This window comes from Xylocopa sonorina, chromosome 4 (genome assembly GCF_050948175.1).
Source record: "Xylocopa sonorina isolate GNS202 chromosome 4, iyXylSono1_principal, whole genome shotgun sequence".
Lineage (NCBI taxonomy): Eukaryota > Metazoa > Arthropoda > Insecta > Hymenoptera > Apidae > Xylocopa > Xylocopa sonorina.
The window spans coordinates 11,533,813-11,559,106 of NC_135196.1; the positions used below are offsets into that span (position 1 = coordinate 11,533,813).

Here is a 25,294-nt window from a genome sequence, read left to right on the forward strand (position 1 = left end):
ATTTGTAACTTTATTAAGTTATGCTAGAATTACAGTAGCGTTTTATTAATTAATACAATCTATACGTACCTTATATAATTGTGCGTTATAGGATAAGGAGTAAATATCTGTTCTACATATAGTATATTTCATACAAACTTGTCTTAGTTTTATTGCATATCAATTAAAATCAAAATCACTTTCTGTGTTTGAAACATTCCTTTCGATCGTGCTGTCTGTATCAGAATCCAGTAAGGATTTGATAATATCTTTTTTCTTCTTCAATTCATTTCCAGAAAGTAATTCTTCACTTTTGCCTTGAATCATGTCAACCTTTTCTCCTTCTGCTTCGTTATCTCTTAATTTTTCTTTTAATTCCTTGTATCCTTCATTTGATTTACCTTCTTCAGGATTTAATTGCTGATCGTTAGGAGTGCAGTCAGTATATACAAATGATTGATTTACATAGATATCGTTTGCTTGATTCGGATCGTACTGTTCATCGTAATTGTATGCATATTGTTGGTTCGAGTCCTCTTGGTACTGTACATTAGGATCGTGTTCATACTGATTTTCAGAACCATATTGTTCACTTGTATATTCTTCGTATTGTTCGCCTGATTCTTGTGCGTACTCTTGATTAATGTATTCTTGACATTCCTGATTTTGATCATTTTCACATATCACATTTTGATCATTTTCATACTCTACGTTCGGATCGTAACTTTCTTCTTGATTAACTTCATACATCACATTTTGATCATAATTTTCGTCGTAATTATATTCTTCGTTCAAACCCATATACTCCGTCTCATAATTTTGAGCATAATCTTGAGGTTGATCAGATTGATCATAACAACTCTGATTATTATACTTGTTATCCTCATCATTTTGTTCTGTATCAGATACAAAATTAATTTCCTCGCATTCTTCCTTTTGCTTATTATCAACTTGATCCTCTGCTGATTCTGCATTTTGAATTGCACTTTGGTTATTCATGTGGCTCTTATCTTCGTATTCTGCTGGCGAGTGTTGCAATTCAGAAACTTCATTTATTTCTGTTTCGTTTTTATCTGGCCCTTCTTGTTCGACACATTCACTACTTGCTTCTTCTAGGCTATCTTTTGCGCTATTCACGTTTGTATCTTCTCTAACATCTTGTTTAATATCCATAGTTTCTATTTTGTTTGTAGATCCAGTTTGATTCATATTGCTCTGATCTATCTTAGCAGCATTAATAACAAATTGTTCTTCATTAGTTTCATCTTCAGTTTCATCGGCTAAATCTACTTCTTTTATTCGTTTCTGTAAGAGATTTAGGTTCAATGGTTCTAATTCCTGGACAATATCAAACGAATATTGATCGACATTTGACTCAGTTGCAAGATAAACATTATCCTTTTCATTATATTCACTTCTTAGTATATCGTCAGAGATACCATTCTTAGTACCCTTTTGTTCAATGATGGTATCTTTCGATGAAATAACAATATCATCCATTTCATGTACTTGTATTTTAGGTAGTACATCATCATGTTTCAATACATCATCTATACTACTGAGAATCTCTTTCCCACGTTCTTCAATATTTTCATGCGTAACCAGTTTCATCTCGTGTAACTTAATATCGTTGCTAATTTTGTCTTTTTCAAGGGCAGCCGATGTTTCATGTTCGCCGTGCGTTCGCGAAAATTCAACACGGTTTCTTTCTAAAATCTGCGTGTCACTTTGTGCGGTTTGAACTAATTCGAGATTTCTATCTTCATCCACACGTCGTTTTCCAGAATCTTTAGCAACGTCTATATCAACTGTCCTAGATCCAGACACAAGATCATCTGCTAATGCCAAGATTTTCTCGACTCCCTTAGGAAGATTATCTTTTGATTGTGCTTTGATAGAAAGATCTAAATCGTCATTCGTCGAAGATGCACTCAGAGTAGCAGTGTTCGCGTTATGCTGCTGATTAACGTCCTCTAAACTTTGCATATCAAGGTCATGATGAAGCTTCCGAATTTTAGCGATGTAGCTGTCTAATTCGTTCTCCACAGTTGCCGTCGTTTTACATTCATCTTCATTTACAATGGCTTGTCTTATATCTATTGATAATCTTGCACTATTTATGGTTTTTGGAGTAAAACGACTATATCGTCTTATTATATTATCCACTTCGGAAGTCGTTAATGACCGCACTGAAGTATCGTTAACAGATCTTTGTTTTGGTTTTAAATAATTAGTCTTTTTCCAAGGATAATTCAAATAACTTGGAGAAACTCGTTGTGATGAATGTAAAGATTTGCTTGATAAAGGTGTATTACATACATCTCGCTCTATTATCACTGGCATAGTTCTACAGGCTGGTGATACTTTGGTAATATTTACCAGTGGTTGTGCATCACCTAACGATATTTTATCGTTTTCTTGCCGAGAAAGTTGAGTCATTGGAGAAAAATGATTTTGAGGTACACGTAAGAACTTATTTTGAGGTATGCTATCGTTAGTAAGTGTTTCCGTATTTTCAGATAACGGAGTATTGAATTTTAAGTCCGAAATTGTATGTTTATTCAATGGACTTGAGCGATCTAATGATACACGCACGACATGCAAGCTTGGATCGACTTGAACATATTGTTGTCCTCGTTGAAAATATTGTGACGGTAAATTCTGTGTTGGTAGTTGCTGAATCAAATCACTGTTTTGTGAAATTAATGGGTACGATCGCAAAGTATTTTGGTTGCCACTTATTTGTTGATTCGAACCTTTTAAATATGGTATGTTTTGTTCGTAATGATTGTAATACGAATTTTGTAATGTTTTAGTTAGTTTTGCTGCAGTAGGAGATATTGATCGATTTGTTTTACCATTTAATCGGAATACTTGAAGTGATGAGGTAGCTTTAACTTCCGGGGATAAATGATTTTGTTGCGCAGTAATATCTCTTCTTAAATACGTATCTTCATCTTGGTTTGCGATATTCTTGTCGTCGATAATATTTCCAGATGGATTATGAACTGTATAAATACGACGAAGATAAGCTTCATATTGTTTCTGAAAAATAACGAGATATTGTACATTTTAATACGTACTTACAATTCGGTATCTGACATTTCAAATATGTAATAATCTCATGCTGTGCGCTACCACAAGTTGATGTACTACATATAAGTGCTTTTGAAGAAAAATAAGATAGCTTTTAGCCTTTACCTGGAAGTAGCTCATAATAAATTAATAATATTTTATCATGCAATTGATAAGTAATTATTTATAATAACGAAATTTCATAATATTCAAATTATTAGCATACGTATCTAAATGTAAGGACTCAACACTCACTCTAAGTACGTTCAGCCTATCCGTTTTCGCAGTCATTAACGCAAGGCTATTATCTACTCTATCCAATGCCTCGAGAAGTTTATGATTCCTTTCATCTCTTGTACGCTGTTCTTCTAAAAATTCTATGTATCTTAAACGCAATCGATTTATGCACGCATCATGCCTGAAATATTAATAGTTTCGTAATGTTTAAATAAAAGATTTTCCTATTCTTCTAAAAAATCTTTTTTCGGTTCTAGTTATCAGAACGGATATTTACTGTTGTCAGTAATCAGCATAAATTTTTGTTTTATTACAATTTGCATAATGTCTGCACCATCGAAGAACATTGCATGACATTGGCAAAGATCACGTTTTCGCTAAACGGTACATATATAATCATAGCAACGTATATATACATAATAGACAAGGTGTCTCACTTATTATGAACGTCTGAATTATTTTCAATACTGTAAAGGTAAATATATATAGTTGAATGATAATGCAAAAATTTTTCTAACATCATCTTGAAAATCATTCGAAGATCATTTTTACATAAGTGCTCCTTAGATAAATATTACCATCTATTTTTAAGTCAATTGGGTTTAACATTTGTTACTTACCATTATCAATTGACATTTGCAAATCATTGTGGCAAAACTTTTGATATAGTTGAAACACGAAATAAGTGTTTATGTTTTTGTAGTATCTATCGCACGACGATTATAAAGTCGGTAACCAATTTGCAAATCGATTGCAACAAGTTTGTTAGAAAACGCGCATTATACGAGCATAATTGATATGACCTTCGGATGATCTCGAACGAATATTTTAATACCAAATACATGTACATCTGATTCGCGTATTTGGGTCATATGACTCTCTTTAATTGCCTATTCATATTTTTAATAAAAACAAAAATAATGGGACACCCTGTATATATACCAATGTGATTACATCAAAGTAGGAAAGCTGCAATACCAAATTAAGAGAATATCTATGTAGCTTTGTTCTATGTATCCGATCGATGTTTTCCCAGGTTAAAACATTTCAGAAGGTAAACTAAAAGCATATGAAATATCCAAAAGTAATTGTAAAATACACATTATATATACACACATGCACGCATGCAATGATTATAAAAATTATTTATATAGCATTTTGTTTTTCTTAATCTTTATATACTTAATTAAATAAGATCGAAGCATATTGAGTGAGCTATCAGTTAACGGTATTTTCATGTAACTACAAAGCTTGAATAATATGAAAATGAAATGTAAACCCAAAAATGCCTCATTGGCAAATACAGCTATGTATAAATACTTTTTGCAGTCACCGTTTATTGATTGTGACATCCCCCAAAACTAGGTCATTCCCAATCGATACATAATCTTTGAAATTCTACTAGTATTACAAATATATGAATACAGTATTATAAAAGCGGGTATGAAATCAATAATAACAGTTATTCATCAATGTCTATAACCCTACTTTTTATATTATTCTTGGACAATATATAACAAATTTGCTTAACATAATAATACCATCAAAAAAATTATTTTGATTTAAAAACTCACCTATTGCGAGATTCTTGAACGAGTATTTTAAATCTCTCTTCTAATCTTATTCTTTCTTCTTCACTACAACAATTATACACACAGGTACATTTGTCATATCTTTTATTATGTTCGAAGTAATAAAAAGTAATTATTTCAAGAATTATACTTCCCTTACCTTTTCCGTAGTTTTTCCTGTAATTCCAACATTTTTTTATAATAATCATAACTGTCGTAAAATGATGTCATAATACGTAATTCAATTTTAAGCTATTTCAAAAAATCGAAGCAATCGATTCTATCGATGGTCGATCGTTGGCGCTTAATATGAAAAATATTACCGCAGCTAACATGCTTTGTATAATATTTACAAACAATGAGATAACGTCTGGCAAAAACAATAAGCTTTATGTAACATAGAATATACGAAGTAAATATTGCTTTTACGGATACTACATTTTATCCTACAGAATTAGTATTTTGTAAAATTATTTGAATTATTGATCAAATAAATGACATGAATATACAGCTACGAAATTCACTAAATGGCAGTGAAGAAAATATCTTACATATTACGATGTAATATCAACTTATTTTATTTCGAACAATTATAAAATATAAAACTGATTGCAACGATCTTTCTCTGATTGGCCACTACGAGCAACTGTCGTATTTGACGTCGTACATACAATGGTAGGGTTGGGGGTGCTTCAGCAGGTATACACGCAGGTGTTATCCCTACTCCTACTCGAACTCACGCAATAGTAAAATATATATGCATATAAAATTGTTTTAGCTCATAATTTACTAAAAAAAATCTTTATTTTCCTTTACTATGTTTTAGAATAATTTTATATTCCATTAAAAACAAAATTACTATCTAATAAAATACTAATATAATTTACAGAAAATTCGTTGTCTTCGAGAAATGGTACAAAATTGTATTTATATCTTAATGAGAAATAGAATAGATACAAAATAATTATGGTCTTTTAAAGATCGTTTTGAGTACATAAAAATTAATACATGTATAGGATATATATATTGTTATATTTTACATTTAAAATTTACACCAAAACCAAATTCCATAATCCTACAAAATACATGAAACAATTTGTTTATGATATTAACACCTTAATTTATTTTATTGTCTTGCGCATCAGTTTCTTCAGAATATTTAACGTAGGTTGCACGTAGATGTTCTTGTAATTCTGGTGTGGTTTCTGTGGCCATGTATAGTGTATGTTGTAGACAATCTCCAACAAGTTCAAAGTTTCTTTGAAGCTGTTTAAATGATATATAATTAAAGGTTATTTTTCCTGCATTAAATTGTTTATTTTAAATGACTATACCTCGATTACTCTAGATTGTGTTTGGCTTTCCGTTGGTCTTGCTACATGAGTAGTTTTCAACTTAACAAGTTTATCTTCAAATACTCCCTCTTCTATAGTTGTTACACCAAAATTATGAGATAACAGAAGGTGTACCTTTTTTGTGTTTGGTACTACTTTCAAAAATCCAACTTCATAGTGCATTGGTTTTTTTGTATCAGCGTTCCAACTTCTTGCACTATAATTCAACATTGGTTGACCAATGGATGAAAAAATAACTTCCTCACAATAAGCAAAAGGTTTAATTGTTGGGAATTTACCAGCTCCAGGACTTTTAGTTCTCCATGTACCTCTTAACCAAGCTAATGGTTTTACAACTTCATGTATTGCAAGTTGTTTCATATCTAAAATAAAAAGATCTTGTTAGATTAATTGTGCTACTTTTAGAAATAAAATTAATATTATTTACAAATGTAAGTAATTTACTTAATACTAACCTCTGTTAATATTAGAAGTACTCTGCATTTAAAAATCCTTAGAATTATTATTTTATTAATATTTCAAATTCTTCCTTTTTAATATTACGTGAATATTTTGTTAGAATCTGTAAGTTTTTATATATTTGTGAATATGTATGTAAGATGTATTTCTACACCTCTACACTTATTTACATACATAAAAACTATCGTGAGAAACGCTATTCATGTTGTACGTATAATCGTGTATGTTTAACTACAAAGTCCTATGATATGTTTTCATTTTTATTTATTATTCATTCTTTTTGTACCTTTGAAATAAAAATCTCTCTACGTAAAAATTTATTATTTTGTTTTTGATTTTATATTTTCTGTTTTAACATTGATTATTATATTCATATAATTTAAATTAAATAAGTACGTGTATATACCGAAATTTCAGTAAACAAATTGCAATAATTTTCAATAATAAAAATGCATTAAATAAGTACAAATTTTTAAGGTAACATAATAATTTTGAAAAAACCCGCGATTTCTAAATTAACATGGCGGCTACGGTTAATGAATTTAAGTAATTTATATTGCATACAATTGTGTATCTGTTTGTTTAGCTAGTAATTCTTTCTAAAGAATTATACGATAATTTAATTACTTTGAATAATTTGCCACATATTGACTATAGGTTATGTTTCATTTCTCTGTTTACGGATCTGTATTCATACCCTTGATTCTGAAATGCGCTTGAAATTTACAATAATGCTCAATAATTTATCTAAACGATTAGTCGTTTCGATGTCTTGTCTTATATGTACATTTTAAGTGTAACGTCATAATTATTTATACAAGGAAATAACAAATACGGTAATGTTACTTTAGCTTTCTAAACTTTAATTAAAGAAGTTGATCTATTTCATGTATAGAATTTAACATAGTATTACATAGTTTATTGCTCTTACATATTATATTAGTATAAATCTTATTTGTATAAAGTATGTTATCCTCTGTGTCAAATGTTTTATTTAATTTTTTCTATTACATATGCATAAATATGTATAAATTTTTTTTAAAGAATTATGGCTGTTTCAATCAATGAAATTTGTGAAAATACCAAGTTGGCTCGTGAAATGGCTTTGACTGGAAACTATGACACGTCTGGAGTTTATTATCAAGGTGTTGTTCAACAAATTCATCGATTACTTGCAAGCATTGCAGATGCTACACGCAAAGCTAAGTGGCAACTTGTACAACATCAAATTGTACAAGAATTTGAGAAAGTAAAGGCAACATCGAATACTTTGCAACTTTTTAAAGTTGATACACATGGAGAAAGATTATTAGGTACTATCATCAATAAGAAACTTTTTATAGGGGTACATATATAAACAATATAATACATTATTAAAATGAATACCATAGGTACTTCATGTTTATCATTTGAAGAACCTACAAGAGATCCAACTTTATGGACTTATAACAGTTTGGATAGTTCATGGAATCAAGCACCAGCAAGAGATCCTGATGTTTGGCCACCACTGACACCTACAGAACAGAAGTAACTATATTTAAATATTGTGTTACATTATTATAAACTTATGTAATTGAAAAATTACTTTTGTAGAAATATTAGGCCATTAAGAAATCAACCAAAGCAACAAAATCGAACAAGTGTACGAAAATCTGTAACTGGAAGGAAACCAGATAGCAAAGTAGTAACTAAAAAAGATGATAAAAAAGTATCAAGAAAAGATGACACAAGTAAAGTAAGTCTTATTTTTCTTTGCTGCTAATCACATTTTTAGATATAACAGTATTACAAACAATAAATAATATTCGCAGGAAAAATCAGAAACAGAAAAGATAGATGTAGAAGTAGAGGAACGTAAATTTGAGCCATCTGGAAATGACAGAGATTTAGTCGATTTATTAGGTAAATTGTATAACATTAGTTGAATAATCATCATATAAAACGAATTATTATGATATACTCGTATAAACATTTTAGAAAGAGACATAGTTCAGAAAAATCCAAATATTCATTGGGACGACATAGCCGATTTACATGAAGCAAAACGATTGTTAGAAGAAGCTGTTGTTCTTCCAATGTGGATGCCAGATTTCTTTAAAGTATGTACAATAGTCTTGTATAATTTACATTCTATATTATAAAATATTATTTGTATTCACAGGGAATTCGTCGTCCTTGGAAAGGAGTGCTTATGGTTGGTCCACCTGGTACTGGGAAAACGATGTTAGCAAAAGCAGTAGCCACTGAATGTGGAACAACTTTTTTTAATGTATCATCATCTACATTAACTTCAAAATACAGAGGAGAGTCAGAAAAGCTTGTTCGTCTTCTTTTTGAGATGGTAATTATAACTGATAATAAAATAATACATCTTTCCAAAGAATGAATTTATTTAAATAAATATTATTTTTATCATATTTATATTAACTATTACACATACATTTGTGTAGGCCAGATTTTATGCACCTAGCACAATCTTTATAGATGAAATTGATTCTCTATGCTCCAGAAGAGGATCTGAATCTGAACATGAAGCTTCACGACGAGTAAAATCTGAACTTCTGGTTCAAATGGACGGTATAAGTTCGAATAGGTAAATTAAGAGAGTGTCTCAAATAAAAAATCTTCAAATAAAAAAATCTTCAATTATATGGATAGTTTCCAAAATGAAATATACTTTCTAGCGAAGATCCAAGTAAAGTTGTAATGGTATTAGCAGCAACAAACTTTCCATGGGACATTGATGAAGCTCTTAGAAGACGGTTGGAAAAACGTATCTACATTCCACTACCAAATCGTAGGTTTTATAATTCAATAGGATTTTTTAACATGTAATGCCATATACTTCTTTCAACAAAAAATTAAATTATACAGATGAAGGAAGAGAAGCATTGCTGAAAATTAACTTACGTGAAGTAAAAGTAGATTCATCTGTAAATTTAGCAGATATTGCAAAAAAGTTAGAGGGTTACTCTGGAGCAGATATTACAAACGTTTGCAGGTAAACAAAACTATTCACTGTGGAAATAATTTTATGTGTCCGAAATGTTTAGTTTATAAACTAAGATAAGTATTCCACATATTTATGCAGAGATGCATCCATGATGTCTATGCGAAAAAAAATAGCAGGCTTAAAGCCTGATCAAATCAGACAGTTGCCAAAAGAAGAACTAGATTTACCCGTGTCTGCTGCAGATTTTGATGAAGCTGTTGAAAGATGTAATAAGAGCGTTTCTCAAGAGGATTTAGATAAATATGAAAAATGGATGAGTGAATTTGGTTCATCCTGATACCATTGTATTAAAAAAACCTAACGCATAATGAGTTGCTTATTCAAATGAACATCATTATAATTTTTTATTTACCACTATTGATAATTAAAACATACTAATCACATATAAATATATACAAGATTTCTCAAAATGATGGTCTTCATTGTAGTATTATTATAAAAAGTCCTCATTTATATAAAACTTCATAACTAATATTTAAATATAATTGTGTTTGTACTAATACTAAATATAAATGTAAAATAAGTATTCTAAAAACATATAAAAAATGTTTTACTTAAAATATGCATTTATTTATCTTCAAATATAAAAGTTACGATTATATATAATATATAGAAAAATACAAAAATAAATCTATATATATTAGTTTAAAGATTAAGCAGAATACAGATTATTAATTATTCAAAACTACTAGATTTAATTTAAAAATAACATAAATATTTTGAAAAAGATGCACAATGTGCATACAATTACATGTTATGCAATATTTTATATAAACATAATCACTATTGAAAATAATTATACTTTTATTATATATCTTTTGGAGCGCAACCTTCTCTCCTTAGTTTTTTAGTTTCTTCATCAGTATTCTTTGAATCTTTTGGTGTTTTGTAATTTGCTACATGATCAACTCTTATTGTTCTGCCCAGAACCTAGAATAGATAATTATCATGATGATAATTAAATTTATTATAAAATATATAAAAGTGGATGTCTAAGATATAAAATATTTATACCTTAATGCCATTAAAATTATCGACAGCTAATATTGTGCTTCTTTGATCTTCATAACATAAAAAGCCATATCCTTTTTGCTTTCCTGTATCTTTATCTCTAATTAAATTTATATTTACTACTTCTCCGTATCTATAAGAATAAACAAATTAGTATTAATTAAACAGATATAAAGTAAAGTGTGTTGAATATATTCTGAACTTACTGAGAAAATATCGTTATAATATCACCTTCTGTCAATTCGTATGGTAAACCACCAACGAAAACCCAAGCACTATCTTTGTATTGATCATGCCAAGATGTTTTTCTATCAGTTAACAATTCTTGCTCTCCAAGTTTTTGTATATTTCTTACATTTCTAAAAACATGTACAATTAATTTTTACTGATTAAATAATTGAGTGTGTATTTATCTTCTATAAATAACATGTAACAAGAACACTTACGTTAAGGGATTCATTTTAAATGCTCTAGAAATACAATATAGCTATGTGAAAAAGTTCTTAATATATTCTTTATATGTATTCAAAGTATGTACACAGGATAATACTTATACAAGCGTCACCAAATACTTTTACTATATAGAACATTACTACAAATACAAGAACAGTTGTTACGCATAGATAAATAATAACTTAACAAAAAATCAAATCGATAAGATGTTATCACATGGTTACACACACCGCCATTGTTGTGTTTTATCCGTACATGGAATGTACAGATAGTAGATATATATTTTTAACAAAATTTAATTTATTTTCGCATTTAACATTTACATTTAATAGAAAATTGGAATCTTAAATCATTTGTACATATGTGTATGGGACATATTACTTGATTAAAAAGTGCAAATAAATATGTTCCAAATGTATACATGGAACATTTCAAAATATAACCATTAAATTGTACAAAATATAGCGGTCCGATATGAATATGTGTATATGCGTTTATTAAGAAAATAAAAAACTGGAATGTTACTTCATCGATAGAGTTACATAATTAGTCGTTGTATTGCAAAACAATCGTTGAACTTGGTTCTTGTATGTACATATTTGAAACTGATGTGTTACGTCAAAAGATGACATTTTGTAGACAAATTGCTAAAATTTAAGTAATTTCCACAATTGAAGATTATTTATATATGCATATATTTTAAACAAATGTAAAAATAATTCCGTTTATTAACCGAAAAGAAACCATGGTATTGCAAACAAAAATGTCACATAAAGTAAATAGAATTTCTTATCACTATCACAATGTTTTTCTACTATGCTTACTGATGTTTACATTGTTTGTTATTTTAATTACTGCGTACCATATTTTAAAATTTGGTAATACACAAAAACGGTCTATATATAATGCTATTGTACTTAACGATTTACATGCATTACCTATACAAATGATAGATGTAAATTCTCCGATGATAGATAATACAAATTTTTCGTGTACATATTTTAATTGTTTCAATGTTTATCGCTGTGGCAGTCAAGGGAATAAGTTATTAGTATACGTTTATCCACCAAAAATTTATGTAGATTCATTGGAAAGACCTATAACTAGTCAAATAACAAAAGAATTTTACCAAATTTTAACTACTATTATTTCAAGTAAATTTTATACACCAAATCCATATGAAGCATGCATATTTATTCCATCGATTGATTTATTAAATCAAAATAGATTAAAATTGAAAGAAGTTTCACATGCCTTAAAGGCACTGCCATTGTAAGTCTAGTTATTAATTTGTTTTTCATACATTTGTATTTATAAATATATATATATATATATATATATGTGTGTAATATTTTTATTTTATGTCATTTCAATTATAGCTGGAATAATGGAGAAAATCATTTGATATTTAATATGATACCAGGAAGTGTGCCTGATTACAAAACACTCATTGATGTACCAGTTGGAAAAGCAATGATTGCAGGTGCAGGAATGTCGTCCTTAACACACAGATTTGGTTTTGACATCAGTTTGCCAGTGTACAGCCCTCTTGTAAACAATCTTAAACCAAGTTTCAATAACACAAGGTAAAATGTTGGATTCCCTCATTTATTTATTTATGCATAACAACAGTTATTGATATTTTTAGACCATGGTTAGTTATTTCATCTCAAATGAACATTAACTCTGCTTTCGAACAAGATTTATTGGAAGTTAAATCTAGATCACCGAAAGATATTTTAATATTAGGAACATGTCCACATTATAGTTCCATGAATAGTACTATTCGATGTATAGGAGAAGATATTTATAAATATCCAAATGTACTTCAAGTATGTACAAATCTTTGTAACTAAAATAAGGAAACTATATGCTTGAATTATTGAATTAAAATTTATATTGTTAGACAGCAACATTTTGCCTAGTAATTAGAGGAGCAAGACTTGGTCAGAGTACTCTTATGGAATGTATGGCAGCAGGTTCTATACCTGTAATTATAGCAGATTCTCTGACAATGCCTTTTCATGGAATAATCGATTGGACCAGGTACAAATGAATTATAAACAGTTGTATTAGACATTTCCTTTAATACTATGTGAGCTTTGTTTCAATCATTTTTTATTACTAATATTATAATGGAAATATTTGTTTTTACTTAGGGCTGCCATATTTGTACGTGAAGTAGATATCTTATCAATAACATCAGTTCTAAAAAAGGTATCACAACAGCGAATTACAGAACTTCAGGAACAGGATGCATGGCTTTATGAAAAGTATTTTAAATCTATGGAAAAAATTACAGAAACCACATTAGAAATACTCGCAGATCGTGTATTCTCACATTTAACTAGAGATTATACATTTTGGAATGTACCACCTCACAAGGAAAGTATAATGTTATAATAATTAATTGATTATCAACAAACTAAATTAATTGTTTGTTTTATTATACATACAGGATATCACATCTCCTCTTTTTTTACCTGTCACTGTGCCAAAAACTCGAGGATTTACTGCTGTTATTTTAACATATGATAGATTGGAATTGTTGTTCCTCTTAATTAATAAGCTCATTAAAGTACCAAGCTTGTGTAAAGTTCTAGTAATATGGAACAATCAACACAGAGACCCCCCACACTGTAAATCTTAATTTTACTTAATAATATTACAATTTAATCTTTCAATTAAATTCTATGAATATTAAAAATGTTAAAAAAGAATTTTTTATATATTGTAGCATCTAGATGGCCAAAGTTAAATAAACCGCTAAAAGTTATACAAACAAAGGAAAATAAACTGTCCAATAGGTTTTATCCTTATGATGAAATTGAAACTGAAGCAGTCCTATCAATAGATGATGATATTATTATGTTAACTGCTGATGAAGTAGAATTTGCGTATGAGGTTTGTTTGTTATAGTTTAAAATGGCACAGTCTATAATACTAATGATGATGATGATAGTAATAGAGATAATACTGGTAGGTATGGAGAGAATTTCCAGATCGAATAGTTGGATTTCCATCTAGAATTCACATGTGGGATAACGCAACAAATTGCTGGAAATATGAAAGTGAATGGACTAACAGCATTTCTATGGTTTTAACTGGAGCTGCATTTCACCATAAAGTAATAATGTGCTGCATATCCTATTTGTTAAGAAAATTTAACTTTAATATTTTTTATTTCAGATCCTGAAATTGTATTTCTTAAATCTTGGAACTCTGCATTATTCTTCCCTGAAAAGTACACCCGTTACCTCCACTATAAATACCTTACTTTCCTATGTTTCTATAAATATAAGTTCCTACAAAAAAATTAGACATAATTATATTTTATAATTAGAATTGAAGTATAATATATTACGTCAATAAATATCATTTCAGTATTGGAATTATATGTATACTACTGCTATGCCTGGTGATATAAAAGAATGGGTTGATGAGCATATGAATTGCGAAGATATAGCTATGAACTTTTTAATAGCGAATATCACAAGGAAAGCACCTATAAAAGTAAGTTTGTTATAATTGTTATAAATTTCTTAAATATAATAGCTCGCTTTATTCTGTAGGTGACACCAAAAAAGAAATTTCGATGTCCAGAATGTACAAATACCGAAATGCTTTCAGCGGACTTGACTCATATGGTAGAACGTACACAATGTATAAACAAATTTTCTTCAATTTATGGTTCAATGCCGCTAAAATCAGTTGAATTTCGTGCAGATCCAGTATTATTCAAAGATATATTTCCCGAAAAACTTAAAAGATTTAATGATATTGGAAGTTTATAAGTATTTAAAGAATATAAGAGAGGGTCTTCCCTACTAGAACATTACCAAAACTTTACAAAACATTAAATTTACTGAATTTCTGTTGAGCTCTTATACAGCAATAATGCAGGATTGCACGAATGGTGCAATAGGAAGGGAGATTCTATATTCTAGATAATAACACAAAAATGAACAAAAATTTGTTATTTAAAGTAAAATTGTAATTTTAATTTCTCGAGGAAATCAAGTTTGAATATTTGTTGGATATGTCAATATTTTTTTTTTTAATTTATATTAATTGTTATATAATAACAAATTTTTGATAAATGAAATTAATTAAATGCCAAAAGAATTTTATATTTTTATTACCATATTTTCAAAGTTGTCAAAAATGTACATTCAAATGATGACTTATTTTTAGACTACAAATTGAATAATTTTATTACAATTTGTTTTATATTTATAATATAAAGAAAATATTTATTATTGTTCTTTGTTTAACCACTAATCTGAATTTATTTATTCGTTATTTTAACAATTTTGTAAAGTATAATAAAATATAAAATCATGCCATAAATCTGCATATAATTATGTCTTGTAAAATTATAATTTTTAATTTGTATATATAAAGCAACTTATGTATATTATGTATGCAAAATTGCTTCAGTAGACAGGTTTGTGTGTTCCAGATTTTGTATAGTGTATGTATATAATAACAATACACTATGATATTTTATTTAAAAGTTCATATGAATTATTTTATGTGCACAAATATTGTCTTTCACAACTTGTAGTTTTCTTAATATTTTAGGTAATTTTAAAACAAATTCCTTCTACCATTGCTTTTTTGCCAACTTCGTGAGATGGTAAGACAGCCATGTGACTCTAAAACAATGCAAACATATTAAATAAATGTGGGTTTTCCTTTAGTTTAAAAAGTAAATAACACTGTACCATTGGTGTTTGTTCATTAGAGTTCATGTAACCTATTATCATTGAATTCGTAGAATGACTCCAGAGGAAATCTCCTAATCCTTCTTGTGGTACATATCGAATAGCAATAACACCACCAAGTTTTTGTTCAAGTCCGCATAAAAATTTCGATTCTAAAAAATATTTTTATCTATCTATAATAATATAAATTGTTTAATCTATTTCCTTAGCATAAAAAAATATTGAAATGTAACAATAGAGTAGTTACGCATTTTCACCGATAAAATCAGCTTTCATAGAGTGATGTAAGTTGGTAATAGGACAAGAACTATGTGATATAGCTTCAGCAACTGTTCGTGCTAGTGTAGTGCGAATAAGATGTTCTCCACAACCTGATGTACTTGTTCCTATAGAATATTTATCTTTGTACGCCCATGTGCCACATCCCCACATTCCTGCCTTAAAATTATGATTTAATAACATTATCATATCAAACAATAAAGATTTCATCTTTTACTTTAATTTATAAAAAGTATAATACCTGTCCTACTCTTCCTGGGTATTTTAATATTATGCCACCACTAGAACAAGCTGCAGCAATGTTTCCTTCTTTATCAACACATATTGCTCCAACTGTATCCAGTCTTTGTTTTGCACACTAAATTGTTAAATTAATTTAGAATAATACTATTAAAATTCATAAAATTATTAAAAAAACAAATAAATATACCTTGTGAGCTTCTGTATTAGAACTTTCCACTTTCCTTTTATAATGCTTATACATTTTTTGTGCTTTTGCTGCAAAGTACAACATAATATTAATTCAAATATAATAATACATAAATGTATTAATAAAATCTGAGAATAGAAAAATCAAGTTGTAAGTTATCTTTAGAGAAAGTAGTTTTCCTAGCAATCAAATTTTACATACTTGAAATTAGTTGTTCTGGAGGTAAAGTTTGTATCCCCATCTCTTCTGCCCATACATGTGCACCACTTCCAACTAGAAAGCTAATATTAGAAAAATATCTTTCTGTTCTTAGTTAAATTATAAATACATTTCTATTAGTTCGAACTTTTATAGCATTAACTTTTTCATTTTTACCTTGGCGGGATTCTGCCATAAGCAATCTTTATTGACTGGTGTTCACATAGTCGTTTTGCTAACAGAACAGGATTCTTTATTCCACTAACTGCACCAACTGCTCCAAATTGCAAAGTACTGCCATCCATAACACTTGCATCGCATTCCACTGCACCCTCTAACGTCAGATTAGATCCAAATCCGGCATTGGTTAAAGGAGAATCTTCTAATATGATTATAGTTTCTACCACAGCATCTAACGAACTACCACCAGTCTTCAGATTTTCTATACCCTTTAAAAATATGTGTCATATCATTATTATTATTATATAATAAATTTAAATATTCCAAATGAAAGTAACTTACAGCTTTGCATGCTTGACGACATAACTTCTGATACTTTTCTTTCAGAGCTTCTGAATGTCGTCCTGCCCCTAATAAAATACACTATTATAATACTAAATATGGAAAGATTTCATTTTATATAACTGTACGCTGCATACATAAAATAAGTAGTAGAATCATTCAGATATTATAATGTTGACTTCTAAGCTAAACAAAAGACTATTATTTCAATTGTATGATTTAATGTTGTAAACTATTCATACTACTTACAAATTCAATTTTCATAATAGTTAAAACCAATTAATAACATACCCACGTGGACAGCAACAAATCCTTGTTTAACATCACTCATTACATTTAATTAATGTTCAGTAATAATGAATCATTGAACTTCTACACACTATTAAGTATAAATATCATTAAGTCAAGTTAATTAAAAACCTTTTCATTCGATCTATATGTTAATATGTTAATATCTACGATGGTTTAATTATTTTCTTGTTCCTTTGTAAACAACTAGTTCCAAGTATTCGAATAGCGACATTAATCAGATGAAATTTTGTACCACCTGAGAGAATAGAAAAATAATCTATAGACGCAAAGTAAGAAATTGTGTTCGAAAACGCATGCGTGCATATTTCATAACATAATAATATTAAATATACTATATATATTTTTAATCGTATTAAAAGAACATAAAAATATACGTTTCATAATTATTATCGCTGCTTACATTTTACACAGTTTGAATTAAAAACAGTATAATCGTTTCGCAAATATTTACGAGCAAAAAGCAGTTCAAATATGTAGTTCTTGAAACCGACAGTGAAGGGCGTAAATTTTCCCATAAAATACGCGGGAGTTGTCAATCCATATTCTGAGTTAATACCAGTGGAATTGAAAACAATATTACTTGCTGCGCGTGAAATATACAACACATCAAATTGTCTTGTATTCTTTCAGCTATTACAGAATTTACGATGTCAATTTAGGTGGTAACGGCATTGCAATCTCTACAGAATTAAATCAAAGTAAGAGTTTTGTTAGATATACGTACGTGTTCCAATTTACATACATATATATATATATATATCTGTAATTTCCATTTTCGGTGAATAATTTATGTTTACATTTACATTTGTTTATGTTGATATTAGTATGTGTCATACCGTGATTAATTGTAAAGGTTATTTTAGGTGGTTACTTTACTTGGATTAGCAACTCTGGCATAGTTTGGTCATCCGCACAATTTAGTTCAATACATATGTATGTGTATATTGTAAGTATTATGTTAAAAAATTGTTTATCATATCTATATATGTACAAAATATTTATTTGTACAATGTAACACTTTACTATGAGTGATAAAAACTCGATAATACTTTTAGGATTATGTGACAAATACTAAAAGACATATATATATATATGTATATATATGATTGATAATATATTGAATGGCCATATCAGCAAAAAATAGTCATACTTTATGCTACAAGCAACTGTTTGTTGATAAGAACCATGATGCTATTTCAATTTTTAAGAAAAATTTTTGGATGGGCCGATGAAGCACCTAGAAAACGCAAAGCTGGTTCGCTTGGTTCAGATAAAGAATTTGTTTGTCCAAAAAAGTACTGTAGGGATTACGAAACTATCAACGTGGAAGAGGAACTTATTCAAATCAAAGATGATAGTGACGACGAGGATGAAGACATTCAAGTCTTAACTGAACATAAATATCCTTCTGTTAAAAGGTCGAATGCACTAAATGGTACATGTAGTACTCGAAATAAGCCTCTTATGTGTTGTTCTTCGTCTCTTCCATCTTCAAAATCACAATCGTGTTATGATAAAGTAAATATGGGTTATTTTGTTAACAAGAATGAAAGAGTACAAAATGTTACGGCAAACCAACGATGTTCAATGTTAACTAAGGCACATCGCCTGAGAGAAAAAAGTCAATATGGAGAATTATTACAAAATTTCCTTCCACATAGGATAGATGTTATATGCGACAAACACAATGATACAATGCATACACAGGAATCAATAGAAGTAGTAGATTTAGAAAAGTCCAGTTCTTCAACTCCATCCTTCAGGACTCAATCAACCTCCAGAAAACAGAATACAACATCACAAATGCGTTGGAGTACGCCTGTTAAAGAGAAAAAAAATATAGTTATTACTTTAGACAATGATAAAAAGAAAGAAACAGTATGTCTTATTCGTGACAAGGCACAGGTTCATAAAAAAGCTGCAAAGATTGAAAGCCCTACACAAATTAAATATGTTGAACGTGTACCAACAAACTCGTTAAGGGATCAACTAGCAGTAAAGGCTGTAATAAAGGAGGATTTTGTCCCTCAAATAGCAAAACGATATGATGAACGTATCGAGCAACGTCACAAGGAAGCAGAGGAGCTTAAAAAAATGACATATGTATTATCTAAACATAATCGTTTAGCAAGGGAGGCTGCTTTAGAAGAATATTTAGCTCGATCTATGAGATTATGCGAGGCTGTTTTAGAAGAAACAGAAGAATTAGAAGAGCCAGAGTTACCTATTTTAACAGAAGAAATGCTACAAGAAGTGAAAAATGCACTCATCCCTCGACCACCTGATGAAATTCTCGTTGAAGGATTTGGTCTAAGAATTACAAGAAAAGATATTTATACATTAGCTGATTTAAATTGGTTAAACGATGAAGTAATCAATTTTTATATGAATTTATTAATAGCTAGAAGTAGCAGTAACAAAAAATATCCGAAAGTACATGCTATGAATACATTTTTCTACCCAAAATTAATCTCAGGCGGACACTCATCCCTGAAAAGATGGACGAGAAAAATTGATATTTTTGCGCAAGACCTTATAGTTATTCCCGTACATTTAGGTATTCATTGGTGTATGTCAATAATTGACTTTAGGGACAAGTCTATATGTTATTATGACAGTATGGGTGGTAACAATCTAAAATGTTTATCAGTACTACGGCAATATTTGGAAGATGAAAGCTTGGATAAAAAGAAACAAACCTATGATACTAGTAATTGGAAATTAGAATGTGCTAAAAATATCCCGCAACAAATGAATGGTAGTGACTGCGGTGTCTTCTCTTGTATGTTTGCTGAATATATTTGTGCAAATAAAAAAATTACGTTTACACAACAGGACATGCCATATTTTCGAAATAAGATGGTTTATGAAATATTGAAGTCTAAGCTTTTATAAGAAAAAGAAGATGATTTATCCAAGCAACTGGAAATGAACAGTCTAAATGGTTTTCACTGACTTCTCAATTATACATTATTTTACAATAAAAAAGTTTATTGATGTTTAGTGTATTCTCAGAGTTGGAATATAACATTGAAATATGTAAAAAAAAATAAGTTTCACAATATCATTATATTATGAAAAAAGAACTGCTTTGTATTATTTCATTTGTGCTGTCATAAATATATTTTATTTATAAAAGGGAAAGAATGAATATTTGTACATGTAAAAGAAAAACAATACTTTCTAAATACAAGTTAAGATATGATAAATAATGTTTCCTCTTAAGTAGTAATATACTTATTTTAATAACAAAATTTTCATTGATAAGAAGTATAATATTTAGATACTACATAATCTTTATAAGAAATAAGGAAATGTAATATATTATTATGCTTCATTTTGAATAAATAAAATTAAGTAGAATTTGAAATTACTTATATGTATATATATGATATTTATATATATTATACTTCAAACTATTTATATATAATAAAAAACAATATTTCTAGTTATTTATTATATATGTACGTAATCTGCAAAAATTTTATTTTGATGAATAAATTAAAGTTATACTTAAAATAATATTAAATGATAAATAGGAAATAAAACTAATTACTTGTTCTAGTAAAATATTGAAGAAATATTAAAAAATATTTTATTTATAATTTTGCTATTTAATAAATAGATACGGATATAAAATGTTTATGCAATGATATATTTGGTACAAGAATTTACTATTTAACAAATTATTCATTTTTACCATATACCAATTTTGCCTGAAACAACCCAAATAACCTATTAGGTGTTTGTATACAGAGTGGTGAAATCTTGCAGGTTGATTTGAAAATACGTTAACATTTTATACGTTTTATTGTTACAAACATGAGTGCTTGCAGCGTAAAAACATCAGATTTTATAAATGTATCAATCACTAATTCTAATCAGAATTCATATTGTGTTGAAAGACGATTTCAAAAAGGAATATCAATTAATGAATTTAAAGTAAGTAAAAAATTAAGTAATATATATATATATGTAGTAATTGTGACTTGATATTTATTTTAAATCATTCTTTTACAATATTAAAGGGAAAATTAGAACTTGTTACTGGTGGTAATCCAGCAACAATGAAAGTCGAAGTATATGACAAAAATGACAAGTTAATTTGTGAATTAGATGATGGTCAACGTTTATTAGGAGCATATCCTATTGATGATGGAATGCGAATACATGTAACATAAATTTATGATAAATAATTAAAACAATTTACCTTGATTATAACAATTATATACATGTGAATAATGTTTTAGGTCATAGATAATTTTTCTCGTACTGAAGAAAACATAGGTAATGTTGAAAAATTTGAAATTTCTGAAGAGGAATATGCTAAAAGAACAGGTAAAACAATCAATAAACTATTGATTTTTATATATCAGAGTATAAATACTTAGAGTAATATGTTTTGAGATGAATGAGAAAAATTTTAACATGTTTATATTTTTAATGTTTTAGATACTGTAAAAGCATTTTTGGAAAAGAATAAACTAGGAAAATATAATGAAGAAGAAATGAAAAAGAGAGCAGAAGAAAAAAAACAAGAAGAGGAAGCAGAAGCAGCTGCTGCTGAATTATGCAAAGTTGGTAATCGTTGTGAAATTTGCGTTCCAAATCAACCAAAACGAAGGGCTACAATCATGTATGTTGGTGAGTATAGTAATTTTTCCTTAAATTTATTTATTACATTATCTTTTATATATATTTTACTATAGGTAAAACTGAGTTTAAAGAGGGTTGGTGGATTGGAGTAAAATATGATGAACCACTTGGTAAAAATGATGGAACGTAAGAAAACTATTATTTTCTACTGTTTCGTACTAACATTATGCGTTCCTTATTTTTACTGTTTTATATATTCATTTCTTTTAGTGTTAATGGAAAGAAATATTTCGAATGTTTACCAAAGTATGGTGGGTTTGTGAAACCAGTACATGTGAAAGTAGGAGATTTTCCAGAAGAGGACTTTGACTTAGATGAAGAACTTTAAATTACTAAAACATTTTTTATTCAAAAATTAGAACTTACACGGAATTTAAAATTAATAATATTTATTATAAAACACTTAGTATTTTCTTCGTTTGATAATATCTGGTCTCCAATTTATAGGATGCGTTTCCTCAGTCTGAAAATATTAATAAAAGTATAATTATATTTTCGTGTTTTAATTACTATATAATTAATAGTTAAAAAGAAAGTAAATCTTACAGCAGTCTCATCTTCTTTGTAGACTTTGATTGTTTTGTCTGCTTCTGTCGTAATCATACGACTACCCGACATGTCAAATGTAATACTAAATACACCAGCTTCACTGTCCATTGAACCAGGTTGAACAGGTGCTTGCAAACGTTGAAAGTTGTACCTTAACATATTATACAATTATATAAACGCAAGAAGAAAATATTTGAATCAAAATGATTCTTGAGCAGAACATTATCCAAAAAGATATTTCAAACTGTGTCTACTAAAATCTTCTACTGTTTAATTTTATAAATTTGTGGTTTCTGAAATTCAATTTTGGTGCACTCCAAAAAAGGATAGTATATAGTATTTACCCTGTTCTCCAGTCCCAAAGGTGCATAGTACCGTTATCTGCTCCAGAAACTAATACACCATCAGGATTGACGGCTAAACAGTTAACTATGGCGTTATGTCCTGATAAATTTTGAATAAATTTACCTTCTGGACATTTCCATTGTTTAATATTATCTGGAGATGCAGAAGCAAACATATACCTAAAGAATTATATAAATTAATTGCTGAAACATATATATGACAGAAAATTTAATTAAAGAATACATACAGTGATGGATGAAAAGTTACAGCTCTTACACTTTTCTTGTGATTTGTTAAAGTGGCTCTAGATTTCCCAGCAGCTAAATCCCATAATCGTATAGTACAATCATGACTTCCAGTGACGATCTGATTAAGAAAAGCAAATATAAATAAAAGGAGTCATTGTAAAGTACCAAGCTCAAAATATATTGTGTGCATACCTGTGGTTCAGCTGTTTGACAAATTACACTAGCAACTGTGTTAGTGTGACCAACAAGTGTGTGTACATTTGCTTTAGTACGCATATCCCATACCCTTGCAGTAGAATCCCTACCTGCAGTTACTAGAACATCAATACTAGGATGCAATGCCATGGAATACACAGCCGATAAATGTCCATGGTAATGTCTTATAACCTGTGAAAATAATGAATAGAAACTGTAAGGCAACAGGACTAATAGAATTAAAATATAGTAGAAAAATATATAAAAATTCTTTTGTGACCTTATTGTATTCAAGATCCCAACATTTTACTTGTCGGTCTTCTCCACAAGAAAATAGATATGGATGTCGTTGAGAGAATGCAAGTCCACGAACACTACTTATGTGACCAGTCAAAGAAACTTTTAATTTACCACTCGCAAGATCCCAAATCTATGTAGAATTTTGATATAAAAATATTATCTATATAGGTGATAAAAATTAGCATTTGCTTGTTTTACACTCTACACTTATGTTATAATTTTTTAATGGCATATTTATACTTTTCATTATATAAAACTTTAGTCTTATTTTTAAGTATAAAACACATTGATCAGATTTGTATGGAAACTTGTGCAATAATCTGTATAAGGTAAAACAAGTAAGTGATGTATCATACAATTTACTAAGAATATTAAATAAAATAATAATCTTACTTTAATTACTCTGTCAGCAGAACCTGTAGCAAACCATTCATTCCCTGGTTCAACTGCACAACATCTTACCCACCCAAGATGACCACTAATAACTCTATACAATTTCCACGGTGGGTGCCATTTTGGTTTCGCCATAGATGGTGTCTTTTTTTGTGGTATAAGTAATGTATTATTAACTGTATTTCCTCCTGAATTTGCTTGTGTTGCTATTACTACGTTGTTTTGTATAGGATTATAAGATACAATTGCAGAGTCATTATTTCCTCTAAAACATTCATCTGTCAAAAAATACATCCTTATTATTAAAATTATAACTTGCAGAAAAGAATAATGAATTATAATAATACATTATTATTATACATACCACCTGGTGGAGGAGGATCTGTATTTTCATTTTCATTCTGTGCTTTCATTATGTTGTTATGTTTTACACGTTCCAATATAGGTCCGTAAGAGTCTTTTGCTTTTACAGATTTTTTCATTTTTTGTCTGTAAAACATTATCGTGTCACGCAGATGATATTTCTGAATTGTAAAGTATACAGTAATATAAAATCTACTTACAAATTCAGATCCATTGGTGGCAAAGTACCTTGATTTAATAAAAACATATCATGTGTTCTTTTTAAAGATCTAAATACAAGCGTATGTACAGAATGCCTTTGTACATCCTATAAAAAAAAGATATATACCTTAACAATGTCATGATTCATATTTTTCGATTAAAAATAAATTTACTGAAAGTATCCTGCTTACCATTTTTATAAAAATAAATGTTGTTCAAGTCAAATGCAAGGTACACTTCTGAAGTGTTTTAAAACTTCTTTATCATTAAATATCTACATACAAAATAATTTAGTATACAAGTTAGATTTTTATTACATCCTGAATCTTTGCTCATTCTTTTCAAATGTTATCGAATGAAAATAATTTTGCAGTAAACTGTTGGAGGTTTTGTATACGATTTTTATTGACAAAGTATTATAAG

The 25,294-nt window shown here is 28.8% G+C and overlaps 9 protein-coding genes across 13 annotated transcripts; 4 read left to right on the forward strand and 5 right to left on the reverse strand.

Moving 5' to 3' along the window:
* Positions 1–34: 34 nt before the first annotated feature.
* On the reverse strand, positions 35–5,616 carry LOC143422973 (uncharacterized). Of its 2 annotated transcripts, XM_076893981.1 has the most exons (4): positions 5,023–5,616; positions 4,866–4,928; positions 3,310–3,472; positions 35–3,024 (listed from the first exon to the last, which is right to left on the reverse strand). In XM_076893981.1, exons 1-4 carry the CDS (start codon positions 5,091–5,093, stop codon positions 160–162), a joined length of 3,162 nt encoding a protein of 1,053 aa, XP_076750096.1. In that variant the 5' UTR covers positions 5,094–5,616; the 3' UTR covers positions 35–159. The 2 variants fall into 2 exon arrangements, with proteins under 2 accessions (XP_076750096.1, XP_076750098.1); XM_076893983.1 differs by lacking the exon at positions 5,023–5,616 and having other exon boundaries at positions 3,310–3,422; positions 4,866–4,914.
* Positions 5,617–5,765: 149 nt separating this feature from the next.
* LOC143423004 (peroxynitrite isomerase THAP4) lies at positions 5,766–6,753 on the reverse strand. Of its 2 annotated transcripts, none has more exons than XM_076894036.1 (3): positions 6,673–6,753; positions 6,197–6,579; positions 5,766–6,128 (listed from the first exon to the last, which is right to left on the reverse strand). In XM_076894036.1, the coding sequence occupies exons 1-3, from the start codon at positions 6,698–6,700 to the stop codon at positions 5,979–5,981; spliced, it is 561 nt and encodes a 186-aa protein (XP_076750151.1). In that variant the 5' UTR covers positions 6,701–6,753; the 3' UTR covers positions 5,766–5,978. The 2 variants fall into 2 exon arrangements, with proteins under 2 accessions (XP_076750151.1, XP_076750152.1); XM_076894037.1 differs by having other exon boundaries at positions 5,767–6,128; positions 6,662–6,679.
* A 584-nt stretch (positions 6,754–7,337) lies between these two features.
* Kat60 (katanin p60) lies at positions 7,338–10,102 on the forward strand. Its single transcript, XM_076894013.1, has 11 exons — positions 7,338–7,512; positions 7,721–7,989; positions 8,068–8,203; positions 8,270–8,411; positions 8,488–8,578; positions 8,654–8,775; positions 8,838–9,017; positions 9,127–9,269; positions 9,361–9,473; positions 9,551–9,677; positions 9,768–10,102. The coding sequence occupies exons 2-11, from the start codon at positions 7,725–7,727 to the stop codon at positions 9,964–9,966; spliced, it is 1,518 nt and encodes a 505-aa protein (XP_076750128.1). The 5' UTR covers positions 7,338–7,512; positions 7,721–7,724; the 3' UTR covers positions 9,967–10,102.
* A 302-nt stretch (positions 10,103–10,404) lies between these two features.
* LOC143423008 (RNA-binding motif protein, X-linked 2) lies at positions 10,405–11,517 on the reverse strand. Of its 2 annotated transcripts, none has more exons than XM_076894043.1 (5): positions 11,257–11,517; positions 11,147–11,170; positions 10,907–11,059; positions 10,704–10,833; positions 10,405–10,619 (listed from the first exon to the last, which is right to left on the reverse strand). In XM_076894043.1, the coding sequence occupies exons 2-5, from the start codon at positions 11,158–11,160 to the stop codon at positions 10,497–10,499; spliced, it is 420 nt and encodes a 139-aa protein (XP_076750158.1). In that variant the 5' UTR covers positions 11,161–11,170; positions 11,257–11,517; the 3' UTR covers positions 10,405–10,496. The 2 variants fall into 2 exon arrangements, with proteins under 2 accessions (XP_076750158.1, XP_076750157.1); XM_076894042.1 differs by having other exon boundaries at positions 11,147–11,187; positions 11,257–11,516.
* Positions 11,518–11,800: 283 nt separating this feature from the next.
* On the forward strand, positions 11,801–15,083 carry Sotv (exostosin glycosyltransferase sotv). Its single transcript, XM_076893997.1, has 10 exons — positions 11,801–12,425; positions 12,533–12,739; positions 12,802–12,985; positions 13,060–13,199; positions 13,313–13,536; positions 13,610–13,792; positions 13,891–14,057; positions 14,137–14,280; positions 14,538–14,666; positions 14,726–15,083. The coding sequence occupies exons 1-10, from the start codon at positions 11,899–11,901 to the stop codon at positions 14,945–14,947; spliced, it is 2,127 nt and encodes a 708-aa protein (XP_076750112.1). The 5' UTR covers positions 11,801–11,898; the 3' UTR covers positions 14,948–15,083.
* A 476-nt stretch (positions 15,084–15,559) lies between these two features.
* Tasp1 (Taspase 1) lies at positions 15,560–17,680 on the reverse strand. 2 transcript variants are annotated; one of them, XR_013101780.1, is made up of 9 exons: positions 17,601–17,680; positions 17,310–17,377; positions 16,965–17,236; positions 16,791–16,870; positions 16,590–16,657; positions 16,401–16,517; positions 16,128–16,318; positions 15,881–16,032; positions 15,560–15,811 (listed from the first exon to the last, which is right to left on the reverse strand). XR_013101780.1 is itself a non-coding variant. In XM_076894025.1 (9 exons), exons 1-9 carry the CDS (start codon positions 17,638–17,640, stop codon positions 15,734–15,736), a joined length of 1,056 nt encoding a protein of 351 aa, XP_076750140.1. In that variant the 5' UTR covers positions 17,641–17,680; the 3' UTR covers positions 15,564–15,733. The 2 variants fall into 2 exon arrangements, 1 of the variants encoding a protein (XP_076750140.1); XM_076894025.1 differs by having other exon boundaries at positions 15,564–15,811; positions 16,138–16,318.
* A 1,014-nt stretch (positions 17,681–18,694) lies between these two features.
* Positions 18,695–20,547, forward strand: LOC143422983 (sentrin-specific protease 1). Its single transcript, XM_076894006.1, has one exon. The coding sequence runs from the start codon at positions 18,807–18,809 to the stop codon at positions 20,514–20,516; it is 1,710 nt and encodes a 569-aa protein (XP_076750121.1). The 5' UTR covers positions 18,695–18,806; the 3' UTR covers positions 20,517–20,547.
* Positions 20,548–21,319: 772 nt separating this feature from the next.
* Tbcb (tubulin-binding cofactor B) lies at positions 21,320–22,769 on the forward strand. The gene is made up of 6 exons (XM_076894032.1): positions 21,320–21,563; positions 21,650–21,793; positions 21,872–21,959; positions 22,074–22,265; positions 22,331–22,403; positions 22,488–22,769. Exons 1-6 carry the CDS (start codon positions 21,444–21,446, stop codon positions 22,603–22,605), a joined length of 735 nt encoding a protein of 244 aa, XP_076750147.1. The 5' UTR covers positions 21,320–21,443; the 3' UTR covers positions 22,606–22,769.
* Tango4 (transport and golgi organization 4) lies at positions 22,601–25,280 on the reverse strand. The gene is made up of 10 exons (XM_076894020.1): positions 25,063–25,280; positions 24,871–24,977; positions 24,672–24,796; positions 24,308–24,585; positions 23,895–24,044; positions 23,612–23,806; positions 23,419–23,537; positions 23,171–23,350; positions 22,824–22,977; positions 22,601–22,740 (listed from the first exon to the last, which is right to left on the reverse strand). Exons 1-10 carry the CDS (start codon positions 25,063–25,065, stop codon positions 22,681–22,683), a joined length of 1,371 nt encoding a protein of 456 aa, XP_076750135.1. The 5' UTR covers positions 25,066–25,280; the 3' UTR covers positions 22,601–22,680.
* Positions 25,281–25,294: the final 14 nt, after the last annotated feature.

Coding starts and splice junctions, on each gene's coding strand:
- LOC143422973 (XM_076893981.1), bottom strand. CDS start 5,093: ATGACATCATTTTACGACAGTTATGATTATTATAAAAAAATGTTGGAA. Junction 4,929..5,022: donor CAGGAAAAACTACGGAAAAG/GTAAGGGAAGTA, acceptor TAATTGTTGTAG/TGAAGAAGAAAGAATAAGAT. Junction 3,473..4,865: donor GTTCAAGAATCTCGCAATAG/GTGAGTTTTTAA, acceptor TTAATATTTCAG/GCATGATGCGTGCATAAATC.
- LOC143423004 (XM_076894036.1), bottom strand. CDS start 6,700: ATGCAGAGTACTTCTAATATTAACAGAG. Junction 6,580..6,672: donor TACTTCTAATATTAACAGAG/GTTAGTATTAAG, acceptor TTTTTATTTTAG/ATATGAAACAACTTGCAATA. Junction 6,129..6,196: donor CACAATCTAGAGTAATCGAG/GTATAGTCATTT, acceptor TCATTTAAACAG/CTTCAAAGAAACTTTGAACT.
- Kat60 (XM_076894013.1), top strand. CDS start 7,725: ATGGCTGTTTCAATCAATGAAATTTGTGAAAATACCAAGTTGGCTCGT. Junction 7,990..8,067: donor ACATGGAGAAAGATTATTAG/GTACTATCATCA, acceptor TGAATACCATAG/GTACTTCATGTTTATCATTT. Junction 9,018..9,126: donor TTCGTCTTCTTTTTGAGATG/GTAATTATAACT, acceptor ACATTTGTGTAG/GCCAGATTTTATGCACCTAG.
- LOC143423008 (XM_076894043.1), bottom strand. Junction 10,834..10,906: donor ATTATAACGATATTTTCTCA/GTAAGTTCAGAA, acceptor TTATTCTTATAG/ATACGGAGAAGTAGTAAATA. Junction 10,620..10,703: donor ATAATTTTAATGGCATTAAG/GTATAAATATTT, acceptor TATCTATTCTAG/GTTCTGGGCAGAACAATAAG.
- Sotv (XM_076893997.1), top strand. CDS start 11,899: ATGGTATTGCAAACAAAAATGTCACATAAAGTAAATAGAATTTCTTAT. Junction 12,426..12,532: donor GCCTTAAAGGCACTGCCATT/GTAAGTCTAGTT, acceptor TTTCAATTATAG/CTGGAATAATGGAGAAAATC. Junction 12,740..12,801: donor CCAAGTTTCAATAACACAAG/GTAAAATGTTGG, acceptor TGATATTTTTAG/ACCATGGTTAGTTATTTCAT.
- Tasp1 (XM_076894025.1), bottom strand. CDS start 17,640: ATGAGTGATGTTAAACAAGGATTTGTTGCTGTCCACGTGG. Junction 16,658..16,790: donor TCCAGAACAACTAATTTCAA/GTATGTAAAATT, acceptor TGTACTTTGCAG/CAAAAGCACAAAAAATGTAT. Junction 15,812..15,880: donor CTAATGAACAAACACCAATG/GTACAGTGTTAT, acceptor GCATTGTTTTAG/AGTCACATGGCTGTCTTACC.
- LOC143422983 (XM_076894006.1), top strand. CDS start 18,807: ATGATGCTATTTCAATTTTTAAGAAAAATTTTTGGATGGGCCGATGAA.
- Tbcb (XM_076894032.1), top strand. CDS start 21,444: ATGAGTGCTTGCAGCGTAAAAACATCAGATTTTATAAATGTATCAATC. Junction 21,564..21,649: donor TATCAATTAATGAATTTAAA/GTAAGTAAAAAA, acceptor ACAATATTAAAG/GGAAAATTAGAACTTGTTAC. Junction 22,266..22,330: donor GGCTACAATCATGTATGTTG/GTGAGTATAGTA, acceptor ATTTTACTATAG/GTAAAACTGAGTTTAAAGAG.
- Tango4 (XM_076894020.1), bottom strand. Junction 23,538..23,611: donor GTCAAACAGCTGAACCACAG/GTATGCACACAA, acceptor TTTCTTAATCAG/ATCGTCACTGGAAGTCATGA. Junction 22,741..22,823: donor ACAAAGAAGATGAGACTGCT/GTAAGATTTACT, acceptor TAATATTTTCAG/ACTGAGGAAACGCATCCTAT.